The sequence below is a fragment of the Apodemus sylvaticus genome, chromosome 22 (genome assembly GCF_947179515.1).
Source record: "Apodemus sylvaticus chromosome 22, mApoSyl1.1, whole genome shotgun sequence".
In the NCBI taxonomy this organism is placed as follows: domain Eukaryota; kingdom Metazoa; phylum Chordata; class Mammalia; order Rodentia; family Muridae; genus Apodemus; species Apodemus sylvaticus.
The window spans coordinates 18,845,122-18,871,493 of record NC_067493.1 but is presented as its reverse complement, the minus strand read 5'-3'; the positions used below and the strand labels follow the sequence as shown (position 1 = coordinate 18,871,493).

The 26,372-nt window shown below is 41.8% G+C and overlaps 2 protein-coding genes across 2 annotated transcripts in view; one reads left to right on the top strand and one right to left on the bottom strand.

The window, feature by feature from the left end:
- Insr (insulin receptor) overlaps positions 1–26,372 on the top strand; it is a 900,533-nt gene that overhangs the window by 207,792 nt on the left and 666,369 nt on the right. The gene's annotated exons all lie outside the window — the stretch shown is intronic.
- On the bottom strand, positions 1,769–11,691 carry Rfc3 (replication factor C subunit 3). The gene is made up of 9 exons (XM_052168346.1): positions 11,520–11,691; positions 10,336–10,473; positions 8,447–8,514; positions 7,491–7,588; positions 5,682–5,863; positions 5,102–5,238; positions 4,920–5,018; positions 2,717–2,786; positions 1,769–2,053 (listed from the first exon to the last, which is right to left on the bottom strand). The coding sequence occupies exons 1-9, from the start codon at positions 11,604–11,606 to the stop codon at positions 1,862–1,864; spliced, it is 1,071 nt and encodes a 356-aa protein (XP_052024306.1). The 5' UTR covers positions 11,607–11,691; the 3' UTR covers positions 1,769–1,861.

The window sequence follows — 26,372 nt, the reverse complement described above, 5'->3', positions numbered from 1 at the left end:
TCTACTCTGTACACAGATATCTAGTGGCCCTGGCCCCAGGGAAATTCCACTGCAGCTTTCCTGGCTAGAACTTGCCTGACGGGTACAATGAAGTCAAGCTCCCACCATTCAGCATGATGTTGTTCTGCAGTGCCTGGGTTACCTTCCTACTTGTCCTACACAGGAAGGGTAAGGCTATGGTGGCCTATGAAGAGTGAGTGTATCCATCTTCTAGAGTAGGACTTCTCAAATGTGTTGCATTATTCTCATGATTAAAAGTCTTTGAAAGGCTTAAGAAAAAAAAAAGATAGTGTAGGAGAAATGATTATTTTCTGCAGTGTTTGGTTAGAAGCTAGAAATCCATAGGTTAACATTAAGGAAGGCTTCCAGGGAGGAAGACTGGGAGCTCATAACTTCACCAAGATAACATGCTCTAAATAGAACATATTATGTGAACTCTGTGTAATGTACTGTAAAGTGTCAAGGAATCTGGACATTTCAGTGTGCACTCTCTGGGCTTACAGTTACTCTTGTGACAGGATCTCCTTTCTACCAATATATCAAAGCACTAAGGGCAAGGCCATAGAGGTGATGGAAGTCTTAATTCTGCGACTGGAGAGGTGGCTTAAGGCTTAAAAGCACTTGTTCTTACAGAGGACCAGGCTCCATCCCAGCATCCACATGGTAGCTTACAAACATCTACAACTCCAGTCCCAGGGGATCCAACACCCCATTCTGGTCACTTCAGGCTCCAGGCATTCACATGATGCACGGGCACACATGCAGGGTAAACAAAACACTCATATACATACAAACAAAAATATACTTCAGAGAGTGCCACACCGACCCCAGTAGAATCTGTGTGACAAGTTCCACAGACTGAGGCATTAGACTTCAGGAGGGCTCCTGGAACAGGTTGTGGAACTCTCAGCCAGAGCAAACATATTGAGTAGTTCTCACGGCAATTTTTCTGTTTTGTTCTCTTTCATTCCTCTTCTTAGTTACAGGTTCTTGGTAGCTTAGACCATGATCTTAAGCAAGAATAATGGGTACGAAACCACCCCTTGAGACGGTCACTAACATGACCTTGTCTCCAGGGAAACCAATGCTTTACTTTTCAAATAGTTTACAAAATTATTATGATAGATAAGAACTTTCCCAGCAATAAAATTTCATATGGCTACATGTGTGTCATCAGAAGTGGGTTTTGGTATATGGTGAAGAAAGCCTTAATTAGAAAGAATTAAAAGTTTAAATTTATGCTTTGAAGATTTATAAAAAAAAAATCCGGCATTAGATGTTAAATAATAACTAACCATAGGAGCTGGAAAGTTAGCTCAGCAGTTAAGAGCACTGACCATAAAGATTTATTAACCTGTTCTTGGGAATATGCCACTAGCCTTGGATGACCGCCATATTGAATATATTTTTTTTAGAACTGTTATGTTTTGATGGTGCCTGTTCTGTTTGTGATTCATTGAACATGTAGTTTTAGAGTTGTAATGGTCTTTTGTATTTTACTGTGCCAAATGATTCTTGGTATTCGTGATTGTTTGGCTGCTTATGGTTTCTAAAAGTTGTCATGTTTGGTTTAATATATAAAATCCCCTGCTTGAGAGCTGCAAAATACACTCAGATTCAGACTGCCTCCGCCGAATCCTTACCCATCTGGACTTCGACGACCCTCATCCCAGGGACCCCTCACACCCGGCTGGGGTGGTCCGTGGCAAGAGAGGATTAATTTTTAAAACACACACACACACACACACACACACACACACACACTGCATTACTAAGTAAAGCTAGTTTATTGTATCCAAAGTCCCAGCAAAGACAGGTATAAACGAGGCACCTGCCGCACTTGGAGGAGCTGCTGGCTGAGTCAGAACATCATGCCTTCCAGTCCGTCCTCCATGAACTTCTTATAAAGTGCCATGAACTTCGCCACGAACGCTTCCAAATGATAAATGGCTTTGCTGCCCAGCTGTAGTCGGTGCTCGTAGTAGGCTGCCATCTGGGCCACTTCCCCTTTCAGCTGCCCATCACAGTTATGTAGGAGCTCTGAGAGTAGGCCCTACAGGAAGGAGTGACACAGTCAAGGGAAGGAGAGGCCAACCGTGGAGGTGAAGCTGTAATGCAGGCTTATGTGTGCATGCTACTGACCAACATACCGACTTCTATATAGAAAAGAGCACGTTTTTCTTCGTGTATTCAGTATAATTTGATTTTGCTCCCATTATGTGCAATTTTAATAGAAACAAACAAATCCCAGGAATGGCCTAATATTCAAATCAGTAAATTTTGCTAAGGGGCCAGTAGCTGATCCTGTAAAGTCTAGACTAGAGCAATGTCTTCAGCTTACATGTCTTCCCTGGAATGTCTGCTCCCCTGCATTTACAGTTCTCCCCTCTTAGTGTCAGCTGAAGAGGACCCTTCCCTTTAACCGCGTTCCGTTATTACTACTTCATTTTCCTTCCACTGAAGACTCAACATTCTGAAATTTTCTTCAGTTGTCTCCCATGTCATTCCCTAAGTCATACTGTCACAAGTGAGGTCTTCCCTCCCTTCTTCAGTAGTCTCCTAATGGTGCCTGGCACATAGCAATGTGTCACTACCTGGAGAATTAACAAAATGTTATAGATGATGATATACCTTAGCATAGCAAAAGTTCTGTGATCACACAGCCAGTGTCCAGGCTCAGCTCTGAACGTTCACGGTGTAAAATGGAACCACTTACCTTCATTATTATCTCAGGAGGAATACAATGAGTTAGCAGCTCATAGAGCCTTCCTCGGACTTCAAGGAGCCTGGATAAAACAAAGGAATTTCTACTTTGTGATAAAAAAGGATATACACCAGTCAGTATAGTTCCATGTTCTTGATTTATCAGCTTGATGCAGAGAGAAGCTACCTACGACATGTGCTGTTTGAGAAGAAGAGACAGTCTCAGTCTGTACTGTTTTAGTCTGTCAGATAAGACAGCCTCAGCCTGTGGCCCAAGTGGCCTGAACCTCACTAGGAAGCTCACTGCCTTTACATCAGTAGCTTCCCTCCTGCCTTGCCTTCCTAGGATATACTGCCACAGCCAAGGATTAGTCCATTTCTTAAAAAGTTTGCTTTCCATGCATTTTTACAAATGGGTATTTATAACAAGGGCTAGTCATTGTATTACTCACAACACTACTGGAGAGAAAACAAGATCCCAAGGGCCTCACAAAACATTTGGCAGATGAGCTGCTTGGTATACAAACCTGATGACCCTGAGTTTGATCCCCTAAAAGCCATAGTGAAAGAAAACAATAAACACCCAAAAGTCATTCTCTGACCATCATACTGACATACTTACGGCTGCATATACAAACACAGACAGACACAGACACATACATAGAAACACACACACAGAGAGAGAGAGAGAGGGGGGGGAGAAAGAGAGAGACAGAGAGACCAAGACCTTGAAATTTGAAGTTTGAGCACATTTCCATAAGGAATTGAAGACATTTTACTGACATATCAAATGCCATGTTTATGCATCTTTTCTAGTCAGAATTTTATGTTTAATGCATCTACAGAGTGGTTGTAAAAAGGCTGGGGAGTCACCATGCAATCACACAATGAGGTGACATGAGCATAAGGCATGACCACCTAGTGTTAAGCAGCACAGCAGGGATACCAAGCTGACCCTCACAGAAGGGACAGGCCAGAGCTCCCAGGGCAGAAAAGCCTGGCTGAGTCAATGGGGGGCCAAACGCCTGAGCCCTGAACTCAGGCATCCCTCAGGACGCTCCAGGAGGGCGGGAAGGAAATCCACACACTGTGTATCAACAGGAATAAATAATATTCCTGAAACGTAGAAAACAATTATCTTTGCCTTTCTATAATACATCACTTGAACCAAAAGAAAAAAAAAACAACTACCCAGGGTTCTGCGGAAGCTACTGCAGATGTTCCTCTCTAGGTAAACGAAGATAGTGATTTAGAAGTTTTCTTAAAGGTAGACACCCAGACTCCTTTGTTTGCCACAGCAGGAGTATAATACAGCAGTTCCTAAAATGTCTCACTAAGCACCTCCACTAAGGGGTGCTGGTAGGAATCCTAGAAAATCGTAACTTGTCAGATACCAACCCAAAAGAGAAACGCGCACACTCCTCCCACTATTATTTTCATCTCAAACAGGAACACTCAGGATCTCATGGCTGCACTCAAGTCTATCCTGTACCCTAAAACGATCAGCTCCCACGAGAGACCAAGAATGAGGCAGTACTTCAGAGAACACCGGCAGGGGCCCTAAGCTGCCATGACTGAGACTACCAGCTGAGGCAGCTTCAGAACTGTCCGCCTCTGAGTAACAAACCAAACCACGAGAAAACAGCTCTAGAGGATATCACAAAAGGATGCTTTCTCAGAACTTAGTGCATCTCTTCATTGATCCTATCCTTGGGCATGGTGGTCTCTTCTGGTTCCAGAACACTATCACACACACTCTCTCTACTCTCTCTATCAAAGCAGAACAGTGTCATCAAGATACAAGTGAAATGCTGGAAATCTAGGTGAGATCGCTTGTCAAGGACATTTGGCTATGTTAGGATGACGGCTGGAAGGTCAGTATCTTTCTAGGATGTTCTGCATCAATTTCAAGGTAATTACAACAATTACAATGGCTCTTTCAGCCTGAGCACACCAGGCAGTCCAGGCTGTGCACTGAAACTAAGCTACTTAACATTCTGGAAAAAAAAACAAAACAGAAAGAGCTCAAAATTTCTTTTATCAATAAAAGTTCAATTTTACAGGTTAACAGACTAAGGAAAGGCATAAACTACAAACTAACGACTTAGCCCGCTATACTACAAACCTTACATGATATTTTCCCCCTTTCAAATGAGGCTCAAGACTGACTTGTGCTTGTAAATGCCATGGTATCTCTGCTTCCTGCACACTGTTACCTCTGTGGCGTCTGCTGACTGACAATGGCGTTTGCGGTCTCCCTCAGATACACCTCCCAGTCTGTCTCAGGGATCTCTTGGTCTTCAGTAAAAGGGTATCTAGGGAACACAAAGGAAATGAATGAACAACGAACTCTCCTGCCCTGGAGTGCAGTGCCGCCTGCTTCAGGAGACACACTCACTGTTGCACGCGGCAGGCCTCGCACATAAGTAAGGCCTTCCTGAGGTTTCTGCACGACTTCTCGGCCAGCCGATGAGCCAATTTCGACGGAAGAGCCAGACCTTCCTTCTTGCAGACAGTGGATAGTACACTGCAAATCTGTAAGGAAAATTAACCAGGAGGAGAAGCACAGTGAGGTAGTTTCTAACTACCGTTGGCATCAATGTGGAGGCCTTACACAGTGCTGCTCTGTGCTGCCTCCTACAGGACACATAAGGTGCTGCTGTGTGCAGTCTATCAGCATCCCCACCCCCAGGGACCAGGGACTGTCACCTTATCCACTTCCTCTGTGTTCCCATTCCCCCTTACAACTAAGTAATCGGCCCGAGGCAGAAGACACGAAATACGTCATAAGACTACACAAAGCTTGGTGAATTTCTAATTCATCTGTTAATAGTAAAAAGCAATGAAAGAGAACCCATTCTGTATTTATATCCACCACTAGACACATCACTGTCACTTGGCGCCTATTAATGGCCGCCCTGCGGCTCTATCTGCAGCTGCCCCTCAATGACTTTGCTGTGCAAAACAACCTAACTTACGTCTTCGATGCTGGGAGCAGGCACACGGACCGCCAGGCACCTGCTGCGGATCGGGGGTATCACCTTCGATGTGGAATTGCAGCACAAGATCAGCCTGCAGGTAGACATGTACTTCTCCATGGTTCTGCGCAAGGCATGCTGGGCATCCTTTGTGAGTTTGTCCACCTCTGTCAGTAAGACCACTGGGCCAAAGAGAAACGAAAACGGCTTAAACTGGCGGCCGCTGAAGCCTTAATTTCTGCCTTTACTGTGTCCTCATTAATCAGCATGAATTCCTAAATAGATGCCTGGTAGTCTACTTCGCCTTCAAAAAGAACAAATCAGATTTATATTTTTAATTTTTTAAATTTTATAAGCAAACAAGACTAAGAAACACTGGTCAAAATGAAGTTAAATTGGGACTTGTCAGTCCTGCCTGTACCACTGATAACACAGCTCTAAGACAAGGATGTGCTGCGCTGCACTGCACTGCACCCTAAGTTCTAAGTAACCCGTTACTACTCTGGAAACCTCTGTTGCGGTGTCATAGCAGGTGGGCCCCACCACAAAGAGAGGATGGAAGCACACACAGGAAGATCGCACTTGGCTGCACCAAGGCCAGGGCCAGTCAGTCAGCCTTCAGCGGCTCAGGAATGGCGCAAGGGATGAATTCAACTTCCAAACTCTTATCCTATTATCCAGCTACTTCCAAGGATGGCAGTAGCAGCGGGCTTTCACTTTAGATACACCCATAGACAAGGCAACCTCAGCATCTAAGTCGAACTACATCCACATCTGTGCCGACAGGAACAATGACAAAGAAGTGGCATCATGCTCGAGTGAGAGAAAAAGGAGGAATTCATGACATTTGTCCCAGCTAGCGGTTAGGCACTAAACCCTCAACTGCCCACAGGACACACAGGAAGTCACCGCCAGTTATCAAGGCAGGACTTCTAAGCAGATGCAGGTCACCTAGGGCCCAACGTGTGACCGAGAACACAGGGCCCTGCACCAATAAGGTCTGGGCGAGCGGAGGTTTCTCAGACGCTAAAATGACGCTCCACAGAGCCCAGCAGCAGAAGCAGGCTGAGCAGAGCAGGACACGGGCAGGGACAAGGATGTCGAGCGGCAGGGAAAGCAAAGTAGAGACTGCAGCACGGGGTCATGTGCCTCACTGCTTTCTGAAAATAAAACATAGGCTCTCCTAAGGACCAAACCTAGAAGACCCCTCTGTGGCCTCCTACGTTCAAAGACTACAGGAAAATCTACTTCAAAAAAAATTTCACATTTTATAAAAAATAGTCAACAGAAAACAAACACATTGAAGTCAAAGGTCTAAGAAATACATAATTTCCAAGTAACCATAAGTTTAATGGAAAAAAAAAAACATGTTCATCTAACTTTGGAAGCACAAGTGACCAAGTTCTGACTGAGGACTCATATAAAAAGCTGGGCGTAAACCTCATTTCAGTTCTAGTGAAGCAGAAACAGACGCGTCCCTAAAGCTCACCACCCTGTGGGCCGAGCTTAAATCAGTGAGCTGCAGGGTCAGGGAGAGATCAGACAGGCACCGCCAACAGAAGACTGAATATCACGAGTAGAGACCAGGGCTTCCGTTCATGTCTTTTCCTTCCTTTTTTGCGACAGGCCCCTAGAATTCACTCTATAAATCAGGTCGGCCTGGAACTTTCAGAGATCCTCCTGCCTCTGCCTCCCGGGTGCTCAGATTAAGGGCGGGCGCAACCGTGCCTGGCATGCATTCATTTGCAACCCCAATGTAAAAGAGCAAAGATGGTTCCCAGCCTCGCAGCAGGCGCCCTTGCCACCTACCTTTGAAGTCTCTTTGTGAGCTGGTTTCAAGCTGTTGTGACTGGGCCACCGTCTTCAGCATCTCCTGAATTACGACCCGGTCGCTGTTTCCCGCATCACTACACAATGTGGTTACATGCAGAAGGATGGTTACATGGATGTAAGCATTCCCCAAGTACTGCACCCCCATTCTTAATCTGTTGTCATATCAACAATGTCAGGAAGTTTGCTTTCTTCTGTTTGTTGTTAAGGCCTACTGGTTTTGAATTTGCCATCCTCCTCTAATAGACTCCAGAGGATACCACCAGGCTCGGCTACAACTGAAGAGCTTGCGGTTAATTCTTTGTTCAAACAAATAATATCTAATTACAAGTATGAAACTTGAAACTTGAGATCTTTTAGGCTCAGTAACAAATTTAAATTGTATGACCACTAAAAATATTGTGTTGTTACAGTAGTTTGTTATTACTTAGACAGAAAAACTATCAGTTTAACAGGTATCTTGATAATGCCTTGACCGTAACAAATACTCGAAACTCCACAGCAGTTTTCCTTTACTTGTTACAGCTGGATCACAACATCTGGAAGCTGGTAATCATTTTCTCCCAGTCGAGAAGCTAGAATATTTCCCTAGTAGCCTATGGTGCAAGCACACTTACTTTTATAATTTGACCCATTCCCAGTCTTTTCCTTGATGAATCCTCTCAGGGTTACTCTGAGGTTCATGTAGAGCATACGCAGGGACAGCCGGCCAATCCACGCACACAGAGCTCAAGACTCCTCCTTCCACCCCCTCCATTCATTGTACCCTTTCCTTTACATAGACACCTCAGTGGCACAACCCATGGTACCCACTGTCCTAGTATTAAAAAAAAAAAATCTCTCTAAGCTGGAGGACAATGACAGTAAACATTTTGTTTGTTTGTTTTTTACTAAATCTCTAACTACTTTTCTAAGAATATTTAGGCGCAGTTTACCTGGGATTAACTTCAAGGTGGTAGTTACTTGCAATGGTGCTGATTTCAATTTTTTTTTTAGACGGAGTCTGTGAAAGAGACAAGAATAGGTTCAACATTTGCTTATTGGCTGCTGTTCTTATATCGCCACTCACCACTGCCAACTGTCCACAGTCTTCCGTGTTAGCAGAAATAAGAAAATATATCCATAGGATCAGTGTTTCACGGAAAAGTTACATGACGTAGACTATAGTGCTTTTCTCACTTATTAATGTGTCTTTGCAGTCCCTCTCAGGCAGCTGGTGTGAGGTCACGACTGTGCTATCAACTCAAACATGCATGTTCTGTAACTTCTCATCCTATGGACTTTCAGTTTGCGGACACCGCGTGCCTGTGTCACCCGTCTGTAGACCCATCAGCTGAACAAGAAATGAACTTGTTTGTAAGGAAATGCTTCCTTCATACATTTGCCCCCCCTATAACTGTTCTGTCTCACCATGGGCCTCAAAACACAGTCAACCGACCACAGACTCGTAAATCCTCTGAAAGTAGCACAGAGACAGGACTCAAGTTGGTGAATTGCATTTTGCCATAAAACTTGCTATTTCTATTTCTCAAAATTAATGCATCTCAATAGCCTCTCTCTCCTGTCATCCCTTCAAATCAGCCTACCTTCCCTTAAACTAGTTTATATTAAACAATCTATTTCTAGGGATGAACACACCTGCTTCACTTATCTTCTTCAAAACCTTATTTCATTTCAGAAATGCATTCTCTGGGTGGAGGTGGCACACGCCTTTAATCCCAGCACTTGGGAGGAAGAGGCAGGTGAATTTCTAAGTTCGAGGCCAGCCTGGTCTACAGAGTGAGTTCTAGGACAGCCAGGGCTACACAGAGAAACCCTGTCTCGAAAAACCAAAAAAAAATAAAAATAAAAAAAAAAAGAAATGCATTCTCCATATGGAATTTATAGGGTGGCATCATACATTTTTTAAACATTAGGATTCTGACTAAAATTTATACCATAACTTGGGTCAGAGACTTTTAAATATTAAGCTTCCCATGTAAGAACAAACTTTATATTTCTATTTGTTCAGTTCTTTTGTCTTGTAGAATATTGTTTCTTCTGAGATAGTTCAACACTCTCCTCCTGAAGAGTCTATTAATAGCACAACCATCCACATGAAGCATTTCTTCCATTTTGAATACAAAATGCCATTAAGACACTGTATTAGATGCCATGAAGGACTTGCAAATAGGCATGACATACTTCATACTGATTTCCTCTTGGGACTGAGAAATTGCTAGATCCTTGGACTTCCATCCATAGCTGCTTCTGACCATTGTTGGGGAGTTGGACTACAGACTGTAAGTCATCAACAAATTCCCTAACTATATAGAGACCCAGAAGTTCTGTGACTCTAGAGAACCCTAATACAAACACCAAATAGATTGGCCTAGAAAAGAAAACCCTTTCATCACATAAGAATCAAAACACTAAATGTACAGAACAAAGAAAGAATATTAAAAGCAGTAAGGAAAAATGGCCAACTAACATAAAGGCAAACTTATCAGAATTACATCAGACTTTTCAACAGAAACTTTAAAAGCCAGATCCTAGAAAGATGTCTTCCAGACCCTAACAGAAAACAAGTTGTAGCCCAGGATACTATACCCAGCAAAAGTGTCAATCACCTTAAGACAAAGTAACCCTTTGTCTTAAACAAAATGGGAAAGGACTGGCAGCTGGCTGTTACCCCATGCATCCCACCTTCACGCACAGAAGCACACAGGCACATAACTTCTTAAGTCACACACTAGGCAGCCAGTGGTGGGGAGAGGTATATACTTGACCAGGACTGAAAATCCCCATCAGAAACATCTGCTAAGCCTCAATCTGAGATGCTTACTGTGATAGTCTGATGCTCAATTCTTAGTTTTTCCACCCCAGCACCATAAAGTTCACGCAGAATACACATAATTCTTGTCTTTTTTCCAGCACCTGATGGTCCATATACTAAGAGGTGAGGAAAGTCTCCACACTGCACCTAAGGGAAAAAAAAAAGAACAAAACATTTTATCTTAGCTAAACTGGGTGAACTAAGTTAAACAAACCACTTTTAAAATACGAAGATACTCCGTTTATCATGCAACTCCAACAGAAAATGTACCAATCTCTGGACACTAATTTAATCTAACTTACATGCACAACATAAAACATGCAAGGGACAACACTAAATGCTTAAAAGTTGGCACTCCCTAAGTAAGCTGTCTGAGGGGCCTGTTTGAAAATAAGGGACGAGAGAAGATGAAATAGATCTCTGTAACTGAGACAGATGCTTGTCTGGCCCGGGTTCCCCACAATGGTCCTCTTGTTCAGAAGCAAGTGCACTGCTTTCCCTTGTAAATTCACTTAGGAGAGACAGAAGAACTTCACACTAGATCAGAGTTGATGCAAAGCTATGGGAAAGACAGCAATAACAGAGTGCTATCAAGTCAAAGAGTCCCATTAACATGGGGACTTGATCTTGCCACTAGGAAACTGAACATTAAAGTTATTGAAAGGAAAACCAGTATGTGCATAAACGAAGTATTGTGTTGTACTTTAAATTAGTGCATGCATAACAAAACCTAAAACACATCTTCCAGTTCACTCTGGATTCTTCCAAAAGCTCTCAAATGAAGGATAGCGGCATTTCTTAAAATAATTTCTTCTTTTCAGAAAAGACTTAGCTGTGATTCTGCAGAGGCCAGTTACTAAGACAGGGTCCGGAGCGTAGTCACCTCCATTGGCTTCCCTTCTAGCTCTCAGTAGCAGGAGAGCCTGCCTGGCATTTGCAGTAACACAGTCGCCCGGGCACACCCCCATCCCTGCCCCCTACAGCCGATGCTCGCTCACTATTCTCCATTACAGCGGACTTCCTCAGGTCCCCACACCAAACTCATGAGAACCCATGCACTTTGAGAACACTGTACTTTGAGGATCTCGTCCCTCTGACCCCCTCGCTGACACTGGGGCGCCCGCCTCCTGTTTCCCCGGGCTGTGCAGGAAGCTGCCGAGCCAGGCGGCCAGCTCCCTTCCGGGTCAGCTCACCAGGTTGCGCAGCTGTGCTGCCTGTTCCTTGTGATAGTCCAGCCGGGCAAGGGAATTCGGCCGGTATTTGTCCACCCAGAGGCTCATGGCTGCTTCACAGTCCCACTAGTGAGCCCGTCACCTAGACAGGAGAGTTTTCCCGCGAGCGCGAAAGGGTGCGACGTCATTTCCGGCAGCCGGCTTCCGGGTAGGGAGACTGGGAAATCCAAACAAGGTCCAAAATAGCGGCTGCAGTTCCCACTTCCACCACTACACCAACAGTCGCTGCATTTATGGGGCAGCCGTTGTCTCTTTGTTCTCTGTAACAGTTTTGAACACAGGAATTAAAGATGGATCTCTGACAGTCAGGACGTCCAATCTGAGTGCTTAGGGAAGGAAGTTTCCTCCATTTCACTCTTTCACTTGTTCCCTGATTCACAACTTCATTCTGATCGGTGCTACATAATTTGTTATCTTTATTTGTAGAACTGTTTTTCCTTTAAAATAATAAACAGACAAACGACAATGATCAATGAGCATTTGCCTACATGCCTCTGTGAACTATGTGTTCTGAAGTGAGAGAGGAAAAGAAATCAGAAGCAAAAGTATTGAAGGGCCATGTTTAACGACACCGGGATTTTGATAAAGGAAAGACTTTGGGAGGTAGAGAATGAGCTGTGTCTACAGTGAGCTGTAATTTGGCAACAGTGCCCAGAAGCATGACAGACAACGTCCGTAGAGACAGATAGTTCATGGTGGATCCTAGGATATACGCTTTAATGCTATGTTCTAGAAGACTGAAAGAATGTAGAGAAAAAGTAGCAAAAACAACAACAACAAAAAACCACAACTCCCCTAGGTTTACTTGTTTTCACAAAAACAAAACACAGACGCCCCCACTCATTTAGATCCCCGATAACATTTTGGTGTTCATCCCAGGCAATATTTGCAATGAAATTCATTTGTATCTGAAATTAGATTTTAATTGGTTGCCCTGTATTTTTATCTTATAACCATACTCAGAATTCTTCAACTTATGAGACCTGGGGAAGTGGCTGGGAAGGGAGGAGAGAGTGCTCATATCGTAGCCAGTGGGTCAAGGCCAGAGACAGCTCTGACGTGCTCCCTGAAGTACTTCGAAGTTACTTTCGGATTCCGGAAAACCTGCTGTGATGTGAGATTTGGAATCACGATAGAAACTATTGTATAAGTAAGTTCCTAGGTGCAATGAAGTATTGCTGTCTCTAGATTCCAGAGTTTGTGAAAAGAACAAGGCCTCTCTTTACACACCAGCACGAAAGAGGGCAATTACTGAGACTAAACAAAAGGTATTTGAAGCTTTAGAAACAGCTCTAGCATTGGTGCCTACTCTAAAACTTCCAGATGTCTCTGTGGAGAAAGAGGAACACTCCTCCACTGCTGGTGGAGTTGCAAATTGGTACGACCACTCTGGAAATCAGTCTGGCGGTTCCTCCGAAAACTGGGCACCTCACTTCCAGAAGATCCTGCTATACCATTCCTGGGCATATACCCAGAGGATTCCCCACCATGTAATAAGGATACATGCTCTACTATGTTCATAGCAGCCCTATTTATAATTGCCAGATGCTGGAAAGAACCCAGGTATCCCTCAACAGAAGAGTGGATGCAAAAAATGTGGTATATATACACAATGGAGTACTATTCAGCCATTAGAAACAATGAGTTCATTAAATTCTTAGGCAAATGGATGGAGCTAGAGAACATCATACTAAGTGAGGTAACCCAGACTCAAAAGGTGAATCATGGTATGCACTCACTAATAAGTGGATATTAACCTAGAAAACTGGAATACCCAAAACATAATCCACACATCAAATGAGGTACAAGAAGAAAAGAGGAGTGGCCCCTTGTTCTGGAAAGACTCAGTGAAGCAGTATTCAGCAAAACCAGAACAGGGAAGTGGGAAGGGGTGGGTGGGAGGACAGGGGGAGAGAAGGGGGCTTATGGGACTTTCGGGGAGTGGGGGGCTAGAAAAGGGGAAATCATTTGAAATGTAAATAAAAAATTATATCGAATAAAAAAACAAAAGAAGACGGAGGAGGGAGGACTAAGGACTCTGGGACAGTTTAGACTACAGAATGAGTCCGAGGCTAGCCTAGTCAATGTAGTGAGACTTCACAGTATCTTAGTGAGACCCTGCCTCAAGATAAAAAGTGAAAAGGGAAGACAACCATGGCTAGCTTCACGGTGAACACTTGCCTAGCATGTGCCAGACCCTGTATTGTCTCCAGGACTGGGAGGGGGCAGGTGTGTTTCTAGCTCTTTGCATCTGGATCTGCTTCATAGCTGCAAAAGTGTCCCAAAATCTCCCAAAATAATGTCACCGGGTGAAGCCAAGTGTTCAAAGCGTGAGACTTTGGAGGGCACTTCATATTCAAACAGTATATGTGTTAGAGTCCATTAAAGGTGATGTCTATCAGTTACCCAAGTTGCTCCTTCCACATCTGACCAAACAGTTAGCTTTTCAGTTCCTCTCAGCCACTCACTGTGTCCTTAGTTGCCTTTGATCCTATCTCTTTCCTACAAGTGACGGTGGCCATATATAGGTTCTTTTCAGCTCAATTAAATGCCACTCGCACCATGGGATTTTCTCTAACTCTGCCTATAGAAGCTGCTTTCTGCTTTCCTATGCATGATGGACACTCTGCTTATATCCATCATGTGGAGACTACAGTGTTCTGGAATAAGCATAGAAAACTTGACATGCACAGACTCATTGATGTGTCCATCCAACTTCTTCCTTGAGAGAGAAGGTCTTGAGAATGTGGGTCTTTGGCTATGTGTGTCCTTCCCAGAGCACTCAGTGTTGAATCCTGCCCTTAGTAACAATCAATAAACATGAGTCGAATTACTTAAAAAAAAATTGTCTTGTAGCTCATGGGGTTATCAAGAGTGAAGACTTTAGCTTTAGGAAGGGAGGAGCAGCACCGGGTTGTTATGAAAGGAGGGGCGTTTTAGTCCCCATGTCTGTGAGGAGGAGGCGGGACTGTTAAAAAAAAAGAATTTCATTGTTTTATTTGCATTTTTATTCAGGTAAGGTGTTACAAATGATCACATTAAACAAGGGATCAAAACCATGCCATTAAAATTAAAATTATATACAATAGGTTTGCAACTGTGCTATGCAATTCAATATGTGTGCTGGTATAGTAACTTTCCTAAGCCTCAGTGTTCTTACCTCCATAATGGGAGCAACGCTTGAGGGAGAGCTGTGGTAACAAGTGTGAGAACCCACCAGGAAAGGTACAGCATAGTTTCAAAGCACTAAGTTAGATTATGCATTTATTTATTTATGTATTTATGTATTTATTTATTATTTATTTTGAGGCAGATTCTCACTACATAGCTCTGGATGTCCTGGAATTCACTATAGAAACTAGATAGGCCATAAACTCAGAGATCCTCCTGGTTCTGCCTCTTATAAAGATGATTCACACCTGAACTACTATGCCTGGCACTTTTACCTTGTGCGTGTGATTTGGCAGCAGAGCACAGGAGCAGCAAGTACACATGATTATTAGCTCGTTTGCCACATGGTGTCCAGGAAGAATTCCTAGACATGGCCCATAGTTAGAGTCTTCCTAACCTTTCCAAGAATAGCACAGGTATGTGCATATCTTAGATTTGTAAGACCTGTTTTGAGCCTTTTCTTTTTCAAATAAAATTATTCATTGAAAGTGTTACTTCTCAGGCAGATTTCCATAGGTTTGAGTCAGGATTGAGTCCCCTAAGTTTATCAAAATTAATCAGTTTCCCCATGAAATCCAATATGGGCATACCTGTATGTGTGGATGTAGGAATATGTTCATATGCGTGCATATGATTTTTTTCGGTTGAATTCTTCTTAGGATGGCTCTTAGTACATACTCATCTCATTATTTTTAAGTATGTAAAGCTTAGAGGAAGAACAGTTAACGCCTATAGGTATTTACACAGTGGGGAATATGCCTATTGCCTCTGCTATCCATTCCCATAATGTCATTTTCCCAACTGTCTTCTGAGGGCAATGTACCCAAATAAGACAAAAAACTAAATCTATGCAAACAACTTTCAGAGAATACTTAAATGGATTTTCTTTTTTTTCCCCTAAAACACAGATTTATTTTTATTTTCTGTGTGTGAGTGCCGTCATGTACCACCCACATGTAGTGCCAAGAGCCCAGAAAAAAGTGCTAGATGTGAATGAAGCTGGTGAAAACTGGAGTTAACAGTGGTTCTGAGCAGCCACATGGTTATTGGGAACTGAAAATTCATTTCCTCTGAGGGCAAGAGGCTCTCTCAAATGGTATACAGACATACATGTAGGCAAAACACTCATGTACATACAATAAATGAATTAAATAAACTGAAAGAAAAATGGTCCCAGAAGAATTTCACAAATTAAATAAGCTTAGTTACATTTAAACTGTGCAGATAAAGTTTGTTTGAGCAACGATTTTTCTCAGGTTGCTTTGAGTATTGCAAGCAAGAAGGTAGATACAGGTAGATACATAATATATTTTATCAGGCTGAGGGTCATCACACAAGGTTTAACATTCTAAATTCCTATCTACAGTCCTAGGCCTACCTCCCCAAGCTTGATCACCTGTATGCCATATTTTAACTGAAGGCCAGGATCAGTTTTAATAGAAGTCTCTGGACTGAGGGTCAGGATCCTGGGGGATACTTTCTAGCCAAAGGGCGGATGAATGTGTTATGTCTTCAGATGTGAAGGGCATTGCTCTTAGTTTCTTCTTGTGCACTGTTCATGGGGTGTCGTGGGGTTCTAAGACTGGGCCTGGTTATCTTGAGTGAGAGATCCCACTGATTTCAGCCTCAGGTGTAGTGGGGATCCTGACTAAACTATGTTTACATGTCTAAAGGGCATTTTTACTATGTTCACTACAGTGAAGCAAGCTAGAAACCTCTTCTAGATCTTTATAGAACTTGTGCAGAGGGGTGATATGAGCAGTGGTCTTTCTTTTAGAACACACAACAAACCTCCTATAAATAAACAGATTCTTAGGCAAACACAGCGAATGGACACAGACAATTACTGGTTGAAAAAAACAAAACAAAACAAAAAACAAAAAAATCCATGCCTTTAAAAGACAGAAAAAAAAAAACCAGCAAAGAGCAAACCAGGATCTAAAAAGTTTCAGAAAACTTGTGACACAATTGCTTGCCAAAAAGGCATACCATATTAGAGTTCATGCCCCACCAGTGTGGAGAGTCTGTCCTTTATGTGTTTTCCTGTGCATGCATGTGTGAGTGTGTTTGTGCATGACTGTATGTGTGTATGTGAGTGTGCTTTTCTGTATGTTTTCACTTTCAATAAAATCTGCCTGACTGGTGAAACTGTACATTTCCTGCCTTTTTAGTCTTTAAGTAGCTGGTAGAAAAGAATCCATTTCTGCAACCCTAGAGGACATCACCCTAACTCTACTAGTCTTTCCTGTGGATCAGTTGATCAGAGAGTTACACCGTGCTGGTTTATGCAGTGAATAAAGATTTTAAAACAAAACAACCCATTTGTTGTGACCTCAAAAGTGCCAAACAATGAGCTTCCACTCACTTCCACCACATCTGGCTTCATATATAATGTAATATAATATAATATAATATACATATATATATTATATATTAAGCACTATTACATGTAAGGAGTTCAAAAAGTAACTTGGAGCTCCATTGAACCCTTGGACAATTCCTTCATCGCTTCTTGATTCTGCAGGCACCAGGCAAAGTTGTGCAGAGTCACACATGCAGGCAAAACACCCATACATTTAATACATAATTTAAACAAAACAACAAGAAGAATTTCACAGCCTGAAAGAATTAAGGAAATTTCCCAATTTCACCATGAGTCTTCAGACTCTTTTACCTTTGCATCATATCTTTGGTGAAGACTGGAAGGCACGCGTAACACGCCATCAGAAGGGAGGGGGCAGGCTTCTGTCTCAGCCTTCGTCATCTAACTGACTGTGTGCATAGCCACCCTTGAGACGGTGGGCAACAGTCGTTTGTACACTTTGGAAGGCAATAGATTTCTTGGAATAGGTATAGATAAAAGTTGGATAGTGACAGGGTCTCACTCTGTTAAACAGGCTGACCTAAAACACACTATATATCTAAGGTTGGCTTTGAACTTGTGTCCTGCTTCATCCTTGCAGGTGCTGGTGGCTTCAGATGTGAACTGTCACAGCTGGCTTCTTTTCGATGATTTTAAATCTACCTTCTCCTACCATCACTGAAACAATTCGCTTAAAGAGCTTAGGTCCATGGTCTGTGCATTACTTATGCCACATAAGACGGGGCAAAGAATCTGCATTTAATACAGAAGGAGGTAAGGAGGTAGGGGCATTAGGTTTCAGGAAAAGACCAGCTTGTGTGTCTTGATCAGGAATCCTGGCATTAATAGCTGTGTGTGACTGTGCACAAGTTCCGTAAGTTCTTGTGGCCTCAGTTTCCCCATCCTCAAAATGAGGACTATACTGTAACTGAACTATAATGCAAAACAGGAGTGCGGGAAAATCCACATGAAACGTGCGGAGCTGGGTCCGTAGGTTTGCTGTCATTTACCTCTATCACCATGTTGATAAGAGCATAAAAAGAGATAAAATTCCACCTCACGTTGCACATAAGAAGCCCTTGATAATATTTCCTACTCTTCGGTTTCTCTGAGTTACAGCCCTGGCTGTCCTGGAGCCCAGCTGGCCTCAACTCATAGATATTCACCTGCCTCTGCCTCCCAAGCAGCAGAATTAAAGGAGTGTACCAGCGTGTCCCTCTCGCTGCTCTCTTCCTTTTTGCTATGACTTTTTTATATATATATATATTCTTTATTTACATTTCAAATGATTTCCCTGCAAGCCAAGCAGTCTGTTTAGAACATTCATCGGAAACACTGCCATCTAGTGGCTCATCCGACCTCCACATTTTCCTCTGTTTCCGTTCTTCTGGAGCTACTTGCACTGCACCTGGTTTGCTGGAGAAAAGATGTTTAAAGCGAACAAACAGCTTTTCCTCCAAACCTTTGCCCCACAAAAGAAAGTGTTACGCCCTATCTTGGAGTTTTCAGTGCTGTGCCCCTTGGAGGAGGAACTTGGAAATGGTGGGTCACTGCTGCCCTCTGCTGCCCACTGCAGGCTCAGGAACTGCTTTCAAAGGCCACGAAGCTGCCCCGGAAACACCAGCTGTGTTTTGTGCAAGCGCCTGTGTTTGTGTTCATGTGTATGCACGCATGCGCACACGCAGGTCTGATAATCCGTTCGCTTTTCTCTTTCTCTGACGGTGTTGACTTTCAACCATAGACAATGTTTCCTTAAGCAAAATCAACCTCAATAGTAAGAGATTAACAGAACACCGACAGGAAAGGAATTAGCTAAAGCCTTTCTTGCTTTGAGATGGCAGCTGGAACTAGTGTGTCACAGGCATCAAGGAGGAAAGATTTCCTTAGTTTTCAGCAGTGTGTTGGGTGCTTCTGAGAGGAGTTTCTTGCTCCTATGATATTTGTTTATTCCTAAGCCGTTCCTGAGAACAGAAATGCCCACAGACAAATGAAGCAGATTGGATATCAATGAAAGACAGAATAGGTTACATACATACATACATACATACATATACATATGTGTATACACATACATATACAAACATATACATATGCATATACATATACATCATATACATTTACATATACACATATAGATCATATACATTGCACACACACACATATATCATATACATTTACATATATATGGCATCATATCTTTGACTGCCAGCTGTTGTGGTCCCATACTCTTGCTACTTTTTTCAGGTAAGAACATTTGGGTAAATGATTTCTTAGACTGGGTCTGGAGAGATGGCTCCACAGTTGGTAAGTCCATCTTCCAGAGGACCAAAGTTCCTTTCCTAACATCCACATTTGGGTGGCTTACTACCTATAACTTTTAGTTATACCCCCTTCTAGCCTCTATGGGTATCTTCTAGCCTCTATGGGTAGCACACACACACACACACACACACACACACAAATAAAAAGAAATAATAAAATTAAAACCAAGGGCTGGAGAGATGACTCTGAGATCAAGAGCACTGGCTGCTCTTCTACATGACCTGAGTTTGATTCCCAGCATCTGCGTATTAGCTCAAAATCATCTGTAAGCCCAGGCCCAGGGCATCTGAGGCCCTATTCTGGCCTCTGTTCAAAACATGCTTGCATGTAATGCAGAGGCATACGTGCAGTCAAAACACCTGTAACCATAAAATACAATTTAAGCAAATAAACAAAAAAATAATAGTTTCCTGGGCTATAAGTAGTGAGGAAATTTCCTAATTTCATCATGAGTCTTTGGAATCTTTTATCTAAAATATGCAAGTCAGGCATGCAAAATTCCTCCCTTGTGGTAAGGAAGAAGGCAAAGGGCGAGAGAGGTGACTCAATGGGTAAAGATTGCTCCCAACTCTGATGACCTGAATTCAATTCCTAATGAACTTACAATATAAAAGGAAAGGACTAACTCCTACAAGTTGTCCTCTGGATTTACACACACACACACACACACACACACACACACACACTATTTTAATTGATGAATTAGAATATTAAACAGAAAAAGGGAATTGAGCGCATACTTGCTTGGACCTCTGTTCTACTTCATTCTTAACCTTTCAGTAAGGGCGCTGGATCTACACATGATGTTATCTTCACCTCATAAGGCTCCATAGGACTCAATGAAGGCAGACCAGGGTTATCGAACAGAGCCCAACCCTTATTCTCCTATTGTGTTATACTGCATTTACTGCACTGATGGTTTGATTAATTTTCCCCCTCAATTAACTGCCTATCTGACTGAGATCGGTGTTTCGTGTGGTTTGTGAGGTGATTCCTGGACCCCAACAGTATGAAACAAGATTGAAAAGTGCAAAGACAAAGTCTTGTTTTCATAGTTGAATTAAACAGAACGATAAGCTTTGTGAGTTAGGACAATGTACACAGTGACACATCTGCTTTCACAATGCGTGTCTATCAATTATTATTAATATCAGTTATTATTATATAGATCTATCAATTATTATTATTATATAGATTATATAGATTTGACATCAAGATAATGATTCTCCAGCAATCTATTTCAGCTCTGCACCTGGCATGCATAGACTGAGGGATGGGTGGACTGAAGAGAAAATGGGAATGTTGATAGAAAATACACACAGAACAGGGAGAAATCTAAATGCTAAAATCCTCTTGTCATCAAAGTCAGACATTACAGGATTTAGACACTTGCGTGTTTTAGCTTCACACCCTGTAACAGTGATGCTACACCATTCCCCAAATATCTGTGGTATAAAAACTAGGAAAAGCAATTTGTAGTTTATCTACAAGAGTAGGGTGTCCTACTTGTTATTGTTACCTTAGGACAATGACAATGAAATGACATTTTATTTTCAGAAATGTTGATTGAAGGAACTAACTTAATCTACTTTCATAGGAGGGTCTAAAAAGCCATGTGGAAAGGAATACACACTACACAAATATCCATGCCTGCAAACACACATGCATATATTATATACATGAATATAATTTTCCCACTTGGAAAGCTCTACATAAAATCTGCGATGCAATACAGTGTATTTTTGAGGATGATAGAAGGTTAGGTAATATGGAGTATTCTGCAGCACTCGGTAAAATAAAATACTTAAAGTGGTCCAGATAGAGTGAAGGGGTTAACTACATTTCTGACATCAGTCAATCTGTAGGTTTTGTGGGATTTAAGGAGTACCATCCCAGACTAGATGTCATTCATCTGTTGGCTAGAAATTAGCTAACCTCTGGCAGCTGTATCTAATGAGTAATGCCCTAAATGGTTCCAAATGGCTCCAGACACATTAGCAGCACAGGCTTAGGGTTGTGAAAAAGAAATCATGCTTGTTGTGGTATTGTTCTTGTCAATTTGACACAGACATAGACATACCTGGAAAGAAGGATTCTCAGTTAAAGAATCACCTCTAAAGGATTGATTGGCTATGGGCATATTTGCGAGACATTTTGTTGTTGTTGACGGTTAATAACTGTAGGCATGTAGGATATAATATATATAAATTAGCTGAGCAAGCCAAGGGGAGCAAGACAATAGCACTGTTTCTCCATCATCTCTGTTTCAGTCCTTGCCTTGGATTCTCTGAATGATGGACTGTAATTCATAAGATAAATAAATGCTTTCTTTCCTAAGTTGCTTTCGGTCAATGTTTTATCACAGTAACAAAAACCTAATCAGGGCAGTAACTGACAGAAAAACTCTGCACTGACTAACCCCTACTAATTGTTGTTTTCTAAAAAATTAGACTTGTGTAACCACTCCTACACTTCTTCAGCCTATCTTCCTTTGGATACATGCAGACATTTGAAAATTCAACCTATTCCAACCCATTTACAGAAACTCTAAGATTCTGTGAGCCTTATGTCCTACCTGTGAATTATGAAATTATTGTACTATCTCAATTATATGCACATGGTGTGCATCTTCCATTAGATTTTCCTGGTCTTTATGAAGTGAGGGTCTCTTCGATAGAACTAAAACTGAAAGCAGACACCTTTGTTAGCAAAGCTACTCATGTGTCCAATCTGTCCTTTGAAATTTATTGCCCTAGTTTATCACATAACTGATGTACTTTATAGGTTATGAGAAACTGCCTCAAGGCCACCCGTACCTGGCATTTTCTGGGTGGTTTTTAAATATAATGCTTTGAGTGAGAAATGGCCCTCATCAGCTCGTGGATGTTGTGGACACTTGGTGCCCAGATTGGGTCATATTTGGGGAGGTTCTGGAACTTCCAAGAAATGGAGCTTTGCTGGGGGTGTTATGTGTCTGGGGAAGACTTTGAGAATTTATGGCCTTGTGTCCACCTCTAGTTTGATCTCTCGGTTTCTTTGTGTACCAACGAAATATGAACGTCTAGCTTCTCGCTCCAGGGGTCTGCAGCCATTCCTCCGCTACCATGGAGGAATATGGAGACTCTAATATGGAGAAGAATACGTTACAATGAAGCCTATTCTTCCTTAAGTTGCTTTTGATCAGAATGCTTATCACAACAAAAAAGTAACATTCTATTTTCATTTATGTACTACATTATCTTGGTCCGTCAACCACACTAGTGCCGACTTAGGAAATTAAAGAAAATGCTAACGTTTATTACTGATAAAGGAGGTATAAAATTAGAAGTCTTAAAAATGGAGTAGCAGACAGAATCCTGTCTCTAAAAGTTAGAGGAATCATGGTGATGAAGGCAAAAGAGAATTGGCATCAAAATTGTAAAATTATAACTGTTTCTTATATCATATAGGTAGTGCTAATTAAATCCGAGCTCTTTCGGAGGTGTTAAGATAGTCTCATTGTGTGGGCCTAACTCACCTGAATTCACAGAGACTCTGCCTCTTAGCACGCTACCATGCACAGCTTAAATGTGAGCTTTTGGTATTTCCTGATGAAACATCAAAATTGATGTTTCCGAGTTTTCCCTTGCTTACAATTAGCATGGGCAGATTCTTTAAAACCCATATGTGATCTAGATATATGAAAGACAATGTGTGTCATAAACAGTAAGGAAGACATTACTCCTCCACCAGAATGGATAATGTGAGGTACACTGGTACTGCAGTCATTTTTTTTTTTTTTTTTTTTTTTTTTAGTGGTCACAAGGATCCATTACTCATGAAAGCATAAAGAGCTTAGGGCTGAATTGCTTTTTTAAAAATCATTGAGTACAATATTGTGACTGTATGGAAATAACTTTCTATTGGTTTTCATTTTACTATGGCTCTGATAATTGGTCACAGAATGTGAAATTTCAGCCAGTAGACTGGGAAATGTCACACTCACTGTGACTAGTTTATTAATACATTGTTTAAAGCTGTGATGTAATTGCTAAAAGATCATGATGTTCCTGACCCCTTCAGAATTTTTTTAAATTCTTCCAAGATTTGGATCCTCACAAGACTGGACACATGTGTGCTAGCTCTTGGGTGGACCAAAGTGAATAAAAAAACCATTTAAATGAATCATATTAAATGCTATATATTAAATACCTTTAATATTATTCAACTTAGACATTTTTATTAAATTGATCTATTCATTTTACATTACAATATCAGCCCCTCTTCTCCCCATACCCCTTCACACAGAGCCTGCCCCACTCCTCCCTCCCTTCCTCCTTTGAGAGGGAAGAGGCTCCCCCAGGTATCACCTCCCTCGCATCCCGGCCCCTTCCTGCACATCAAGTTGCTGCAGAACTAGGTACATCCTCTCCCACTGAGGCCAGACAAGGCGGCCATCCACAAGAATGCAAGCAACACATTCAAGTAGAGCCCCTGCTCCTGTTTTTGGAAGCCCCCGCATGAAGACTAAACTGCTTATCTGCTACATAAGTTCAGGGGGCCTGTGCTGACATTGGTCCAGCCTGTGCTCATTCTTTGGTTGGTGATTTGGTCCCTGGGAACCCCCAAGGTTCTGCTTTAGTTGACTTTGTTGGTCTTCCTGTGGAGTCCCTGTCTTTCTTATTCGGGTCCCCCAACTCTTCCATAATACTCCCTGAGCTCCATCTAATGTTTGGCTGTGGGCCTCTGCATCTCTTTTCATTTGCTGCTGGGTGGAGCCTCTCAGAAGACAGTTATGCTAAGCTCCTGTTTTCAAGCATAACCAACTATCATTAATAGTGTCAGAAATTGTTTTTTTTTTTTCCCCATGGGATGGATCTCAACGTGGGGCAGTCATTGGTTTCCCATTCCCTCTGATGTGCTCTATCTCTGTGCCTGCACATCTTACAGGCTCACATCTTACATCCTCCACTGCTAGGAATCTCAGACACTCGGGGCCTCCGCACATCCCAGGTCTCTGTCACATCCTAGTGATTGACCCCTCCTGAAACCATTGCTGATTTCTCTTCTCTCTCCTCTGCTGTCCCTACATCTGATACACACACACACACACACACACACACACACACACACACACTCCCCTCCTATCTGCTCTCCCACACAGTCCTCTCCCTCTATCCTCTAAAGTCTATTTTCCCCTTTGAAAAAGATTCAACCGTCCTCCCCTGGGCCCTCGTTATTTGCGTCCTTTGGGTCTGTTGATTTTAGCACAATATCATGGATTTTATGGCTAATGTCTATTTATAAGTGAGTATATACCTTGCAAGTCCTCTGTGCCTGGGTTACCTCACTCAGGATGATATTTTCTATTTTCATCCATTTGCTTGCAAAATTCATGATGTTTGGAACCTCATTTTCTTTATTTGTTCTTCAGTTCAGGGACATCTAGGTTGTTTTCAGTTTCTGACTATTATAAACAAAGATGCTATGAACATTGTTGAGCAAATGCCCTTGTGAGTTGGTGGATACCTTTTTGGTATATGCCCAGGAGTGGTATACCTGGGTCTTGAGATGGAACTATTACTAATTTTCTGAGAACCAGTCAAATTGTTTTCCAGAATGGTTGTAGAAATTTGCACTCCTACCAGAAATGGAGAAGTGTTGCCCTTGCTTCACATCCTTGCCAACACGTGCTGTCCCATGAGTTTTTTTTTTTTGTTTTGTTTTGTTTTGTTTTGTTTTTTATCTTAGCCATTCTGATGGGTGTAAGGTAGAGATCTCAGGGTCATTTCAATTTGCTTTCCCTGATGACTGAAGACATTGGGAATTTCTTTAAGTGCTTCTTGATCACTTAAGACTCCTGTTGAGAATTCTCTGTTTAGCTCTGTACCCCATTTTTAATTGTGTTATTTGGTTTGTTGGTCTCTAACTTCCTGAGATCTTCATATATTTTGGATATTAGCCCTCTGTGAGATGTAGGATTGGTGAAGATCTTTTCCCAATCTATGGGTTGTTGTTTTGTCCTAATGACAATGTTCTTTTCCTTGTAGTTTCTGTAGAAAAGTTGCTCTTTCTTGAGGTCCCATTTATTAATTGTTGACTTTACTGCCATTGGTGTTCTGTTTAGGAAGTTGCCTCTTAAACTGATACAATCAAGGTTATTCCCACATTCTGTTCTATTAGATTTAGTGTATCTGGTTTTACTTTGAGGTCCTTAATCCATTTAGACTTAAGTTTTATGCAAGGTAATATATATGGATGTATTTGCATTCTTCAACATGCAGACATCCAGTTAGACCAGCACCATTTGTTAAATATGCTTTCATTTCCCATTGTATGGTTTAACTTTTCGGTAAAAACTAAGTGTCCATAGGTTTGTAGCTTTATTTCTGGGTCTTCAGTTTGGTTCCATTGATCAATCTGTCTGTTTCTATACCAATAATATGCAGTTTTTATTATTGCTCTGTAGTAGAGCGTGAAGTCAGGGTGAGTGATACTTGTAGAAGTTCTTTTACTTTTCAGGATTGTTTTAGATGCCCTGGGATTTTTAGTTTTACATATGAACTTGAGAATTTCTCTTTCAAGGTCTGTAAAACATGTGTTGGTATTTTGATGAGGATTGCATCTAATCTGCAGATTGCTTTTGGTAATGTCACCATTTTTACTAGTTAATCCTACCTATCTATAACCATGGGAGGTCTTTCCATCTTCTGAGGTCTTCTATTTCTTTTTTTCAGGGTCTTAAAGTTCTTACATACAGATCATTCACTTAGAGTTATACTAAGATATTTTATATTATCCATGGCTATTGTAAAGGGTATTGTTTCTGTAATTTCTTTCTCAGTCCATCTATCATTTCTATAAAGGAGGGCTGCTAATTTCTTTGAGTTAATTTTGAAAAAAGCCACATTGCTTAAGCTCTCTATCAGCTGTAGAATGTTTCTAGTAGAATTTTTGGGGTTGCTCGTGTATAACTGTCA

Bases quoted from the DNA above. Each gene is read 5' to 3' on its own strand.
- Rfc3 (XM_052168346.1), bottom strand. From the start codon at position 11,606: ATGAGCCTCTGGGTGGACAAATACCGGCCGAATTCCCTTGCCCGGCTG. The intron at 5,019-5,101 runs GTGAGTGTGTCT...TGTGTTCCCTAG, and splicing joins GAGGCCTGCCGCGTGCAACA to ATACCCTTTTACTGAAGACC. The intron at 2,054-2,716 runs GTAAGTGGTTCC...TCCTTCCTGTAG, and splicing joins CTCCTGAGATAATAATGAAG to GGCCTACTCTCAGAGCTCCT.